The sequence below is a fragment of the Lissotriton helveticus genome, chromosome 5_1 (genome assembly GCF_964261635.1).
Source record: "Lissotriton helveticus chromosome 5_1, aLisHel1.1, whole genome shotgun sequence".
Classification (NCBI taxonomy): domain Eukaryota; kingdom Metazoa; phylum Chordata; class Amphibia; order Caudata; family Salamandridae; genus Lissotriton; species Lissotriton helveticus.
Window position 1 is genome coordinate 2,128,024,779 of NC_136065.1, and position 14,018 is coordinate 2,128,038,796.

The window sequence follows — 14,018 nt, forward strand, 5'->3', positions numbered from 1 at the left end:
TCGATCTTTTTCTCTCCCACCTCCCATTCTTTTTCCTTTAACTTTTCATACACCCCTGCGGGTAGCAGGACCTTTAACATTTTAATGATATCTGGGTAAGTGTACTCTCCCATACGGAGCATGTCTTTTAATTCTCTATGGAACCCCGCTGGATCTTTGTCATGACAGGGAATTAATTTCTTCATTTCAAGAAGTTCCATCTTTGATATTGGAGTGTATATAAACACTCGTTGCATTACGCCACCCGCCCCTTGGACTGGGTGGACTTCTCGTAGCGGATTCTGTCTGTCTATGTAGAATGGTTTACTTTCTGGGGGTGAGACATGAACAAAATGCGGGTTCAGGAACGTTCTATACTTGTGGCGCTGTTCTAGAATGACACTTATTAAATCGGTACCTAGACCTCTCCATCTGTACTGGAGTAACTCGTTCAGGATATCATGTAACGGGCCTGGATCAGAATGTTGACCCTCATACAGGGTAATGAGGTGCTGGATCATATACATACCCACCAGTCGTTGCTCGGCTGGGGGCAATTTCAGAAACATTTGTGCCACTATTTCGTCTGGAAAAGTGGTAGAATCAGTGATCCATCGGACTGCTGATCGGGCTAGTTCTTGTTCATGCATGGTACTTAGTTCACTGTAACCGACTCGTGATTTCAGAATGTGATCGGTAGCTTGAAATACTTGTTCTAGAGAACCTCGTTCTGGTGCTGGATGATGAAAAATAGACTTAGGTTCTGGACGTAAATGGCGATCTGGAAATCTGGATTTTCCTACATACGCTATTCTGGCGGGATTCTCGTCTTCCTCTTCAGGATCAGAGATACTTTCTTTCTCGCTTACTTGTGCTGCTTTACGCTGTTCGTGTAACCTTATTATTTCTTTACGAATTTTCTTGTACATACTTTCCATGGCACTAATGGTCTTGTGCTTACCCTCGGCTATATTATCACTCCACCTTGTTAGAATTCTCATTTCGGCGGGATCTTTAGACGGGTAATCTTGTTCTCTTATTAGACAATTGATCAGGAACTTTAATATCATGAGCTGAATCTCGGCTTTCCTTTGAGACATAATTTCGCCAATACTTTCTGGATCATCCCCTGTACGGATGAAACGATATATTCTGTCTAGATCTTCTTTCATATTTGGTAAGGTGACTAGATACTCGGTCACCCTTCTTACGCGTACGGAATATAAAACCATATTATACTCGCCTGGGACTGCGTCATAGACACATTCGGCAAGGGCTTGTCTGATTTCTGTAACAGACTTATTACTTTTAGGAGTACGTTGTGATGCTTGAGCATGTAATTCGAGTGCTGATAAACGTTTGTGTGGCGGCGGGGTTTGAGGAGGACCTCCTCCTGCGGCCCCTATACTAGAATCGTCGACTGACATTCTTCGTGCTTGCAGGGTCGGTAATTGTAACGTGGGCTGAACTTGTATGGCAGGCTGACCCGGGGGTACCGTAACAGGTACTCCGGTGTCTGGAGGAACGGGAAGTGCCTGATTTACGGGGACAGGTGGAGCGCGAACTGGATTTGCATATTCTGGAACTGTGTCGTCCAAATAGGACGAAATAAAAATATCAGCTGCGGTCGGTTTGTGACGTAGCTTGGTCGGAACTAATGGTGGCGGGAAATTACTGGGTGCCTCTGGGGTCGCTTTTGGCAAACCTTCGGCAAGGAGAGGATACATACCCTTAATAAGGGCATGCCTCTGTCTGTCTGACTGTTCGACTTTGACTTGTTCACCTATCTCGATTAATTCTCTTTCTTGGGCTCGTTCTTGGGATTCTCTACTTAACTCTGACTTTCTGACTTCCTTTTCCGTTCTTCTATGCGCTTCCTTACGCCATAACTCGATGGCATCCTTCTGTGACTGTCTGGCTTTCTTTTTCCATAATGCTTCTTCTACTCGCATGATACATTCGGCATCCCATGTACCCGATACGGGCCATCTATACTTTTCTTCTAACTGTTTGGTATACTCTACCCATAAATCTAGATACAATATGGCGCTTATGCCATGTTTCTGATACATAAAGTGACCTGGACTGTCCCTAGGCGGAACAGGAACTGCTGCTTCCAGCAGACCCTTTCTAGTTTTTAACTGACGTAACTTGGAAAAGAGCGGCATTCTAAACTTGAATCGGAACACAATACAATACACGAAAAACAATAACAATTGGGAAAACAATTCAGGCATACCACGACGTTGAAAATACATTAAACAACATTATAAATAACAGTTCGAACAGAATACTACCTGAAAATACTGAAAACAGAAACAGAACAGAATTCTCGAGAACGGAACAGACTAGAGTTACTGGATGCACTGCTGTAACAGTACGGAACATACCGGTCCCATAAAGGAACGCATCAAGACCCGTATCCACCTAGGTGAACACTTCGTTTGTGGGCTTGGGTACCACCAACCCACGGACCAGGAGTCAATTTAGACTGACCCTGTCTAGACACTACCCCAGCAATGGTACTCACCGGGCAGCACGGAACGGAAGGCCTCGGACGGGACTGGACTACGACGACGAACTTCGGACTTCGGACTTCAGTTACGGGTGGGCCTCCGGATACCTCGGACCTTGGACTCTCGGCTTGGGCTCTGGTCGGGACTCGCCGCGTTCCTCCACCGTCTCGTTCGGATGCTGGACCGCCTCCTCCGTCTCCTCCGTGGGCCTGAGGGATACTTGGAGCAGAAATATCTGCCAGTGCACGGTATGGTTCCGTCACGACTGCAGAGGGTCAGGGGGTCGGCGTGGCTTCACCGACGCGTGGGGAAAGGGCAAGTCCCTATTCGGGCGCCATTATGTGGTAAATAAATAAATAATACCCTATTTTTGACTAGACTTATAGCATAACAGATAGCTCAATAAATAAGAGTCAAGATTCGAGGTAGTAGGAGTTTCTGCAGGTTTATTACAGCATAAGGACAGGATCAGGACAACCTGCATAGGAACAGAATGACAGGGCCCAGCAGGACAACTGGGGCCCAGCAGGGGAAAAGAGGCCCAGCAGCTGCTGGGGCTAGGTCTGGGATGAGCGCGCTAACATTCAATAACAAAACATTGACTTATATACATAGCGCAAACACATAGCATTACATTGCAGCAGGCGTAACAGTAGGTGGAGTAGAAGGCGTGACACGTAGCAGTCGCGAGAGATAAGAGAAATAAGAGGTGTAACTGGGCGTATACATAGACATGTGGTGCAAACGTAACAGAATATGTCATGAATGGGCGGAAACTTTGGAGGGGGCTACCTAAGGAGCCGGGACCTCTAACCTAATGGTGCGCGAAAACTAGCAATGACGTGTTACTAGGAGAAGCTGGGGGCTACGAACTCTGTGCTAGGAGCAGAGACTAGAGTCTGGAGGGTCGGAGCGACATGTACCTAAACCCTATCTGGTATCTACTGTTTAGGGAACATGTTGATATAAACTAGAAGTCATGAGGGGAAAAACTAACTTGATTCTAAGACTGGACCATGCATTATTCTACATGTAGTGCGTGATGAAGAATACTAAATGACCATAAAATACAGTATTTCTCTAACATGGAGACGAGAAGGCTAGACAATGACGGAGACTATTGATGCAGTTCAGTAGCTTAGGAATGCAGAGGAGGAGGACTGAACTGATAGCTGGAACTATAACATACTTTTGGCAGACTCAGAGGCAGAGCCGGGGTGCACCGGGCACTGCAAGGCAGGAAGTAAGTGAAGGGTCGAGGATACAGGTGGGGGCTGCATCGCTCCTCAGCGAGGCTTTCAGGAGACAGGAGCTGAATCTGTGGTCCGGGCCCTTTTGAGGCCTGGAAACGGGGACTTTATAATTGAATAACGTGCACACTGAGAAACGTGGCAACATTACTTACATAGGCCTGATATTCGTAGTATTCACGAGGACTGGAAAATAGCATACTAGAGGTGGACACAACTGTAATTGCGTCTTTAATCAGAGATGGGGAATAACATATGCATATTGATCATGCACACATAACATATGATGGATGAGGCGTAGGGACACAGAACATGGCAAAATTTACTTTTCCACAACACATATATATATATATATTATTATTTTTTTTTTTCGGTGCAGTATTCAGAAATATACCCCTTCATTGTGGTTGTTTGATTTGGGCAAATGTTGGCAAGATGCCAGATTTGTGACCTGTGGAGTCAACAGGATTCATGGTGCTGGCTTTATGGAAAAGAAACCCTGTTGCTTTTAAGATAGACCTTGCCTGCATGTTTTCTGTGCGGTGCTGTGGGCAGAGTTTTATTGTATTCCAGTTGAACAACGTTTGTTGTTCATTGTGACCCCCCCCCCCCAGCTGTGTGATTCGGGTTTCCTCACACGCGGCAGACCCCTAACCCTAGAGTTAAAACATTCTAAGTTGGACTCTGGGTTTCTCAACCAAAACCCACAGAATGTCTGTGTCCTCCTAAAAAAATTGGGCTACAATTGACTGATTGTTCGAGGCGAATCTGCGGTGCGTCGCTACTAATTGTGCAGCAGGTGCAGTGGCAGCGGGGTCTAGGCGTGAGAAGGGCCTACTGTACTGAACATCAGTGACAATGTCATGTATTTTACTGCCCTAGCAGAACAGGCTGGACCAGTTAACCTGCCTGCACCAGGGCCTCTGGGCCCCTTGACCCTGCTTCGACTGTGACTTTAAATTAGGTTTTGCGACATAAAATACCCTCTCTTAACATAACAGGTGTATTTGTAAAGCGCACGTTCACGACTACGGGTATCTTGGCGCTGAATAACAGATGTATGTTGTTACCCAACTCAATGGTACTCATTTTATCAACCTCAGATGGATGATAGGCTGAGTGGCCCCGCCGGGATTTGAACCTGTGACCATGAGGTCGAACACAGACCCCTACAGCGGACGCATTAGCCCACTTCGCCAACAGACCCGGCCTCATTGTTGTAATGTTTGTCCTTGGGTATCAGGTGTGCTTAAGCGACAGTATTTTGATCCATGTAGGTACACTACAGGTTAATGGCAATAACAAATAGTAGCTTGTCCCTATAGAGCTCGTAACGCTACAGATTTCTGTTTTCCAAGTGCCCTAAATAACTAGTTATACCCATTTTAGTGGTACTCTGGTTATCCACCTCTGGAAGATGAGAGGCTCTGTTGACTCTGCTCTGATTCCAGGTCATGAGCTGCACTAATATCAGATGTCAGCAGTGGGTGCTTAGCGCCGTTGCCCTTAAAATAGATATTGAAGGAAATATACATCAAGTACCTTCAGGTACTGATCTGGCTTCTGTCTTAAGGCTTGGATTGGTTAAGGCTCGAGAACAGTTTCCTTTGCTCTTGCTACTTTGGATAACTGCCTTTACTGAAACTCCTGCGGGTAGACTAGTGGTGAGTTAGATGGGTCCTATATAACTAATAAAACACAAGGAGATGATCAAAGTGATGGGGCCTGTATAACTAAGCAAACACAAGGAGATTATGGGCGGTGCACTCACACTTTTCAGACACTCAACCCCAGTCACAGATCTGGGTTTAATCCATCACCGTTCTTTAACTCACTCTGCCACCCCAGTTCAGACATGGCTATATGCAAATCAGTCTGACCCTGTGCCTCATGGGAACAGTCCAGCCCGAACTGCCAAGCCATGCCTTCTCTGGACCGGAAACAAGCTTCCAAGGACCAATTTCTGGCATTGCAGCCGTCTTCAGCCCGGCTTGCTTGAATCCAGTGGTAAAGCGAGCAAGGGACTCACGTCTGAGCATACCCTGCCACACTTAGAGCGAACAAAGCAAACACAAGGAGATGATGGACAGAGCGCTGACATTTATCAGACATTCACCCTGGACTAAGCATTCACCCTGGATTTAACATTTTGGGTAAACGATGATGCGGACATCTGGGAGCCAGTGTGTTTTTGTGCCCATCAAACTCCGCTTTAGTTATCCATAGTAAAGGTGGTTTGCCGCTACACTTTGGTGGTCTGTTAGCGAGGCAGCAGCCTGTATGGATTTTTATTTTGTCAGACATTATAACATTATTAGATCTACTCCCTGGAAACATCTGGAACTGTTGCATCTCCTGGGATCCCAGGGCGGAAGACGAACATTAAGGGATCCCTTGTGATTGGACGGCAGCGAGGGAGTGTTTGCTCCAAAAACATTCCTTCGCAAGGAGGCTGTCTCTGCCTTAACTGTGGTGTCAGAAATGTCGATGCTGTACTGTATGTCTATCTGAATAATTGATTTTTACAAAACAGAAGAGGCTGTTTCTGATGCACAGTGCAGCTGCGTCTTGTCTATGCAGAGTCTATTCTGGGATTTGAGGTAACAGATTTGGCTGAACTGTGAAACAGTAAAGGTATTGGATCCTACATCTGACCAACCCGGATCTCAACAATAGGAAAAACAGAACAGGGTGGCTGGACAGGATTATTCGTGAAACAATTCACCAGACACACAGTCAATCTGTACCGTGTGACCACTGGATTTAATTTTCCAAACAAGTTTATTTTTCTTTTTTACATTTATCAGCAATTTTTTGAAACACAAGCACAAACAAAACCACTGTCAATTCAAAAGGTTCATATATACAGTATCTACAAATGCACACATTTACAAATTTACAACAAAGAATCAAACAAAAGATTGGTTAGACACACCAAAAGAAAATCACAAATGTATAATAATTCAAATAAATTGCAATTATATACAGTGCAGAGATTAATCCATAAGCGAACAAACGGGAACCAGTCCTAGAGATTGAAAAAACCAAGTGACAGGCGGGGTTGAGATCAAAAACAAGCCTGCCTGTCAACGAAAGCCTGTGGTGTAATGTTAAATAGGGTTGCAAGGCTAGGATACAGAGTGGTGGTATGATTTACATCCTAGCGGCACCCTTTGTTGTAGCCACAGGGTGGTATTGTCGACGCGTTTCGAACCTAAGTATTCAAGGTTCTCTTCAGGACAGGGACTGGGAAACAGATTCTGCAAAAAAGTACAGAATTTGGTGTCAGACGTACATTGACGTACTGTAAAATGCCTACTCAGACTCCATGAGAAGTGGAAAGTATTTACCTGCACGCGGGCACAAAGGTTGCCGTGGCGTAGGTATGTCGTGTTCACACCTAAAAGACATATATAAAGGTGCTTAATGCACGGGAATTGAAAGGGTCGCACTAGGAAAGGCGAACGGGCTGTCCTATGTATGAATCATACCTGCAATAGGCGCAGAGCAGGACTTAAGGCGTGGTGTCAGGCTTCAGAAGCTTGCAGGTATCAGGGCGGCTCACATTATTTTGCGCGTGTAGGTCTAGATGGGTGATACAAAATCATGTATGGAATATATATCTCTCAAGGCATGGGTGCACAGCACAACACCCCCCCAATCACCAAGAACGACTTGCGCGAGGTTCCTACCTGGCTATGCAGACCACAGGGAGGGAAGCGGCCGGTCACTGGCCTCAGTTCAGGCCGGCAGTTAAAGTTGGCCCGCTGAAAAAAGAGAGAAACCCTTTGTGAGCGCCAGGGTCAAGAGGCAGCAGCGGAGCTGGTTACAAACCGCTGCGCATAGCAATGCTTACTTTTCTGAATGAAGTAATCAAGCCACAGAAGGTCCGTGTTGCTCACTCTCTCCCAGGAACAAGCTGTCTGTAGGTGGAGCGCCGGGACACCAGTGGGTGTTTTGAATCCAGTTCACAGTAACAGGGGGTGTGGTCAAAAAACGGAATGGGGCCCCTAAGAATGCTGGGATCTGTAGTTTTTGGGAACACTGAAGACTGGCCTGTCGGCTGATATTATACAAGGAAGCCTGCCCAAAGCCTCGCAATTTCATAATTCTACAGGCGTGCAATTTGTAGATGGGACGCCTGGACACCAGAAGGTATTTTGGATCCGGTTCACAGTGACCGTGATGCCCCTGAGGAATGCTGGGATCTGTAGTTTTGATGCAACTAAAGACTAGCGTCTCGGCTGATATTATGCTTGGAGGCATGCCAGAAGCAACCCCATTTTCATAATACAACTGCTTGCTCAACTGATTTTCATGACTTTCCTCCCCGCACATGGGCATATTTACAAGGTCAATACAATGAGCCACATTTACACAATAACACTCTATTTCATCATATCCCTTGTTTTCCCCAACGTGGTGCATGTACATATACACATCCAAACGCGACATTCCTCCCCGCGCATGGGCATATTTACAAGGCCACTTTAAAAAAAGACATTTTCATCAGTCGAAATGAGCAATATTACACAATATCACTACACGTCCTCATACACGTTGTTTTCACTACAGTAGTACATGCCAATATACCCATCTAGCACATGAAAATTCTGAATTCATTGTACATTTCAGAGTTCTGAACAGCAATAATTGCATTGCACCCATAGACACTGCCATGACTCAAAAGACAAGGTGACTCAATACTAGACCTTGTGCGACTCAGTGGATATTGTTAAAAACGTGAGTAGAAAATGGAAAATAATTACACAGCGAAAGTTATAGTAGTGCAGCACAGCCAAACTGGACAACATCAAGGGCGGAATCATAAATTGACAGTTTCAGACATCTCGTTCAATCCGGAATTGGATGTATCGAACTTCAGGATAAGATACGCCTCTTTTTGAGAAAGGCGAAGGTCAGGATCTCCACTGCCACCCCTGATAACCGCCAGGACAGTCCATCTTATATCCTGGCTGGAGTGTTTCTGTTGCAAAAAATGAGAGACAAGAGGAGCAGTCAAGATCTTGTTATTGATCCGTGAGCGGTGTTGAATAATTCTTTGGCGGACTTCCTGCGTGGTTTTACCAATGTACAGTTTTTTACACGGACACTGGATGGCATACACAGTGTATTTTGTCTTACAGTTCGTGTGTTCATTGTGTCGCCAGAACTTTTTGCCATCTGTAAACAGGGAACCTTCTATTGTTAGGTTACAGACCGAGCATGTCCCGCACTTCCGATGGCCCAAAACTGGATTGGCTCCAAAAATCGTACCTTGTGAATCCTTTTTTGGAGGAGGGCGGGTCGATGTAATCATTTGGCCAATGCTCCTGTTCTTTTTTAAGGCAAAGAGAGGTGTGCCTATATCAGGCATTATTTCCTGCACCAAATGCCAACTTTTTCTGATTATTTTTTGGAGCTGATTGGTATGGGGACCAAAAGTAGACACACAGACCATCCTTTCCGTCGTCGGTCTCAGTCTCTTCTCAAGAAGATGTTCCCTTGGTGTCCATCTCGCTCTCTTCATAGAGTGTTTTAGGAGCTTGCGAGGGTATCCACGTTCCTGTAATTTCGTAGTCAGTCCTTGTCCATGTAACTCGAACTGTTGAATGGTGGAACAGTTCCGTCTCACCCGGAGATACTGTCCATAGGGCAGATTGTCTCTTAAACTCCGCGGGTGGTAGCTCTTATAATGCAAGGCATTATTCTTGTCAGTTTTCTTCTGGTAAAGTGAGCATGTGAGCACATCATTTCTCACAGATATCTCGACATCAAGAAATGGTAAGGACTTCTCATTGTGCGTCAGGCTGAATTTTATATCTGGACTCCTATCGTTCAACCACACGTGGAACTCCTCAAGTTGTGCCGGCGTCCCGTTCCACACACACCACACGTCGTCTATGAAACGGAGCCATTGGGCGATATGACCTCTGTATGGGTTGTTGTTCAAAACATATTTCTCTTCGAATTGGCCCATGAACAGAATAGCCATCTCAGGGGCAAATGGACAGCCCATTGCCGAGCCTTTGATCTGTAGGAACATCTCGTCCTCAAAGGTGAAGAAGTTCTTCTTCAAAGCCAAAGTTGCGAAAGAGATGATGAGTTCAGTCGGTACCCTGTGTGGACGTGGTCGGTTCTCCAGGTATAATTCCATAACGTCCAGGCCATCTTGCTGTGGTATCTGTGTATACAGAGATGACACGTCCATGGTAGCTAGCAATTGGCATGAGGAATCAAATGGCAGCCCTTCCACCTTGTTTATAAAATCCATGGTGTCTCTGAGGTAGGATGGTACCTGAACCACAAGGGGTTTCAAGAACACATCCACGAATTTGGAGATGGGTTCAAACACAGAGTCACACCCGGACACTATCGGGCGTCCTGGAGGTGTCAAGGGGTCCTCATGTACTTTCGGGAGAAAGTACAAATGGGGAGTCCGTGGATAACGCTTCACAAGATATTCAGATTCTTTTGGTCCAAGTATCCCTGCTTCTCTGGCAGTGTTGACCAATCTTCCAATTTCGTCCTGGATCTGTGCAGTGGGATCATGCGTGATCCGTTGGTACCACTCCTGGTTGTACACGTGATTCCGACCTTCAGTTCGATATAAATTTTTAGACCAGAGAACCACCGCGCCCCCTTTGTCTGCTTGCCTTATTACTGCTTCCTGTTGCGTCTTGAGTTCTTGAATGGCTTCTTTGTGTTTTTTCGTAATGTTTAGGGGGACGAAAGGACGTTTCTTCTCCAACGAGTTCAAGGCAGACATGACTGAGCGTTCAAAAGCTATGATGTTCTTGGAGACATTATGGTTCGGTGGACAAAAGGTAGACTTATTCCTCAGGCCCGAGGCTTCTGAATGGAGTTGATCACTGGACTCCTTGAAGAACCATCGCAAACGGACTTTGCGGAAAAATTCCGTGACCTCCAGTTTGATTTTGGTAAAATCCATGGCGACCCCCGGTACAAAGGGAAGACCCATTTCTAGAACTTCTTGTTCAGCTCTTGTTAATACTTTTTCCGAGATGTTAATGATGGCAGATGATTTCATGAGTTGTAATGTTTCTTGCGGCTGAAGGCATTTTTATTTAAAGGATAGACTACGTTCAGATATGACAGATGTTGCTAAACATATTGCGCTGGTTATTATAGTAAAATATAGTACATTTGAGGGACACTGCTAATGGCAATGTATGTTGGCACACTAGCTATATGAAACAGTCCATTTTAGCCACGCCCACCAAGTTTAAAATTTAAGGGGCATATTATCAAGGGATTTATCTCCGCTTTTTTGGCTTTAAAATTATCTCCCTATTACCTAGCTGTCGCTAACACCAGTTAGCGACAGCTAGTAGGAGATAGCGACCATCTTGGGACCCGCTTTGCATGTCAGAGATATTTATCACTAATGACATGCAAAGTGGGCGTGCCAAGATGTTAGCGACTGGAAACAGTCGCTAACATCGCTATCTCCTATTACCAACTTTTGGAGATATTCGCGCTAAGCGCGAATATCTCCAAAAGCTAACACCTGCCCCGGAACAGTACTTAGCCATGTTATCCAATGGGAGGTGGATAACATGGCTAAGAGCATTCGCTCGGTAATGCATGAATATCGCTGACTTTACAGCGATATTCATGCATTTCGGCCGATTTTTATCGCTTAGGAGATAAACCTTGATAATAGCAAGGCTCCTAAGCGATAAAAATCGCCGCAACACGGCGATAAAATTATTGCCGCTAAGCCAACATAGCGATAATCATCGCTAGTTGTTGGTAATATGCCCCATAATTCCTGGCAAAGTCAGTGGCTGATGGTGCTTATTATCTGGCGGGTGTGATGAATTTAAAGAAAACGCAGATGTAAATACAATGATTTTGTTTTTCTGAACCAAAAACAAACTGGCTTCAATAACACAGCGTGACATCACCTAACCTAACATAAGGTTATAGAATAAAATAAATAACACAACACCATACCAGTACACGCAACATGATTCAACTCCACATAAATACAGTCTACTCAATACCACATAAACACACCACACTTTCAACCACTGTCACATAGCGATAATCCACGTAGATACTCCAGACCAGGCCACATAATTCCACCCAAAGCCGCACTGTTTCATGGCCCACAATTCAAATCCACACATTTCAAATCCACACCACATAATTCTACACCTAACCACATCATTCAACTCAACAACGTGATTTCACAACACACCGCACGCATTCAATCCATACCACAGGATTCCAAATCATGCCACAAAATTCAACAGCACACCACATAATTAAACTCCACTACATACCACTCCACAACACAAAATACCACTCCACATAATTACACCCCATGCCGCACACTCCCACTCCACATAATTCCAGGGCATTCGATCTCACATACGTACTGTCACCATAATTCCACTGCACTCCATGCCACATAATTCCACAGACACAATTCCACAACTAATAATACTAATTCAACCCACATAATTCCACTTCACACCACATACATCCACTCCAAAACAAAACACAAGGGTAAAAGACAATGTAATGTACACCACCAATAGCTCTAACTCTAACAAATGCTAGACCTGTTGCATTGCAAAAGCAGGTTACTTGCTATTCCGAGAGTCAGTCACAAATCCTTGCTTGTATGTGGTCATTCCCTTGTAAATGTCCCTCCTTTTCGTGTGTTGTTCCCTCCCACTGAGCATGGCCAATGACTTGCAGCCTTATCCTTTTTAGGTTGTAGGTTCTTTTTTCGGCACTATTTTTTCTTTGCCTTATGTGAACGTTTCTGGAAGCTATGGGGCACATGCATCAATATTGCTTTTTGCGATTCCTTAATTGCGAAAAATAAGGAATCGCAATTAAGGAATTGCAAACTGTAATGCATCAAGAAATCACAAAAAAAATAGCGATTTCTTAAAATTCCATACTTACGATTCTCTAATTGCGAGTCGCAATTAAGGAATACCTCCCCATTCATTCCTATGGGCCTAGAGGCCCATAGGAATGAATGGGAAGACATTCTCAATTTGCGATTCTCCATTAGAGAATCGCAAATTGAGAATGCAATTTCAAGGGTGCAGGGGTGTCCAAAGGACACCCTGTTGCACCCCTGAAATCTGCATATGAGTACATCTTGCACACACACATGCCCCAAGGGCATGTGTGTGTGTGTAAAATGGAACTTTGAAAAATGCACTTTAGTGCATTTTTCAAAGTTTTCGCAAATTACCATGAAGGTCAACTTCATGGTAATTTGCTCCCCTTATTAGCTAAATCGCTAATTTTTTTAAGTTTCATGCATTGCATTTGAGGAATCTCAATTTGAGATTCCTTAAATGCATTTGCAATTTAAGAAATCACAATTTTGCGATTTCTTAAATTGCGAAAAGTACAAAAATGATGATGCATCCCAAAAGTTGAAATTGCATTCGCAAACGGACGAATTTTGCAATTCGCACCATTTGCGAATGTAATTTACAATGATGCATGTGCCCCTATGCTTTCTCTATGCAACTGCAAGGCGGTGTGCATTGGCGTTTTAAAGCTATCTTTTTTAACATTTCTTTCCTTTCTATTTGCAGTGTGTTGGTTTTATTTGCTTTCTGCATTCAATTATTTATTTCCTTTCTGTGTTCCTGTGTCCTTTGTAAAGCTGTATTTCTCCACGCATCTGCACGGCTATTTAAAGCTATTTCTTTTCATCCGGTTTGCAGCTTGCTTTGGCTTTTTAAAGCTATTTTAAATATTTATTTGCATTCTGTGTTTGTGTGTTGTCTGTGAAGCTCGGAAACTCCGTGTATTTTCTTGGAACAGCAGAGTTTACCCTGACAGGGCCATACATTCAACAGTGCTGTTTGAGTGAGTAGCTGCAGCCGTCTGGATTGCGTCACGTCGGAGATGCGCTGACCAATGGGAGGAAAGCACAATCATGATGTTGTATAGTTGGATTGTGTTTACAGCAAAGCAGTCTTTCTTCCTCCCTCTCTTCCCGCCCAGAGGACAGACTCAGAGCACGTTGTCTGAGACTTCTGTTGTCCTGCAGTGGACGACAGACCTCGTTCAAAAAGCAGCCTCTGTTTTCATTCCAGAGTTGGGTTGAATGCCCTCAGAGCCCGTGCAGATCACACTAAATCCGGATGTTTCTGACTCTGTCCTTCATCAGGAGCTGGTTGTATTTATTCGGAGAATTTAGAGCCAAGGTTGCACAGAAAACACAGAAAAGCTTATTTTTTCTTGTTCACTTCTTTGGGTGCCATCC

At 44.6% G+C, this 14,018-nt stretch overlaps 1 protein-coding gene across 1 annotated transcript in view; it reads left to right on the plus strand.

The window, feature by feature from the left end:
* FIBCD1 (fibrinogen C domain containing 1) overlaps positions 1-14,018 on the plus strand; it is a 979,992-nt gene that overhangs the window by 682,453 nt on the left and 283,521 nt on the right. The window contains exon 8 of the mRNA XM_078646209.1: positions 9,746-9,758. Within this exon, the coding sequence (XP_078502335.1) occupies positions 9,746-9,758 (13 nt within the window). The remainder of the gene's footprint in view (positions 1-9,745; positions 9,759-14,018) is intronic.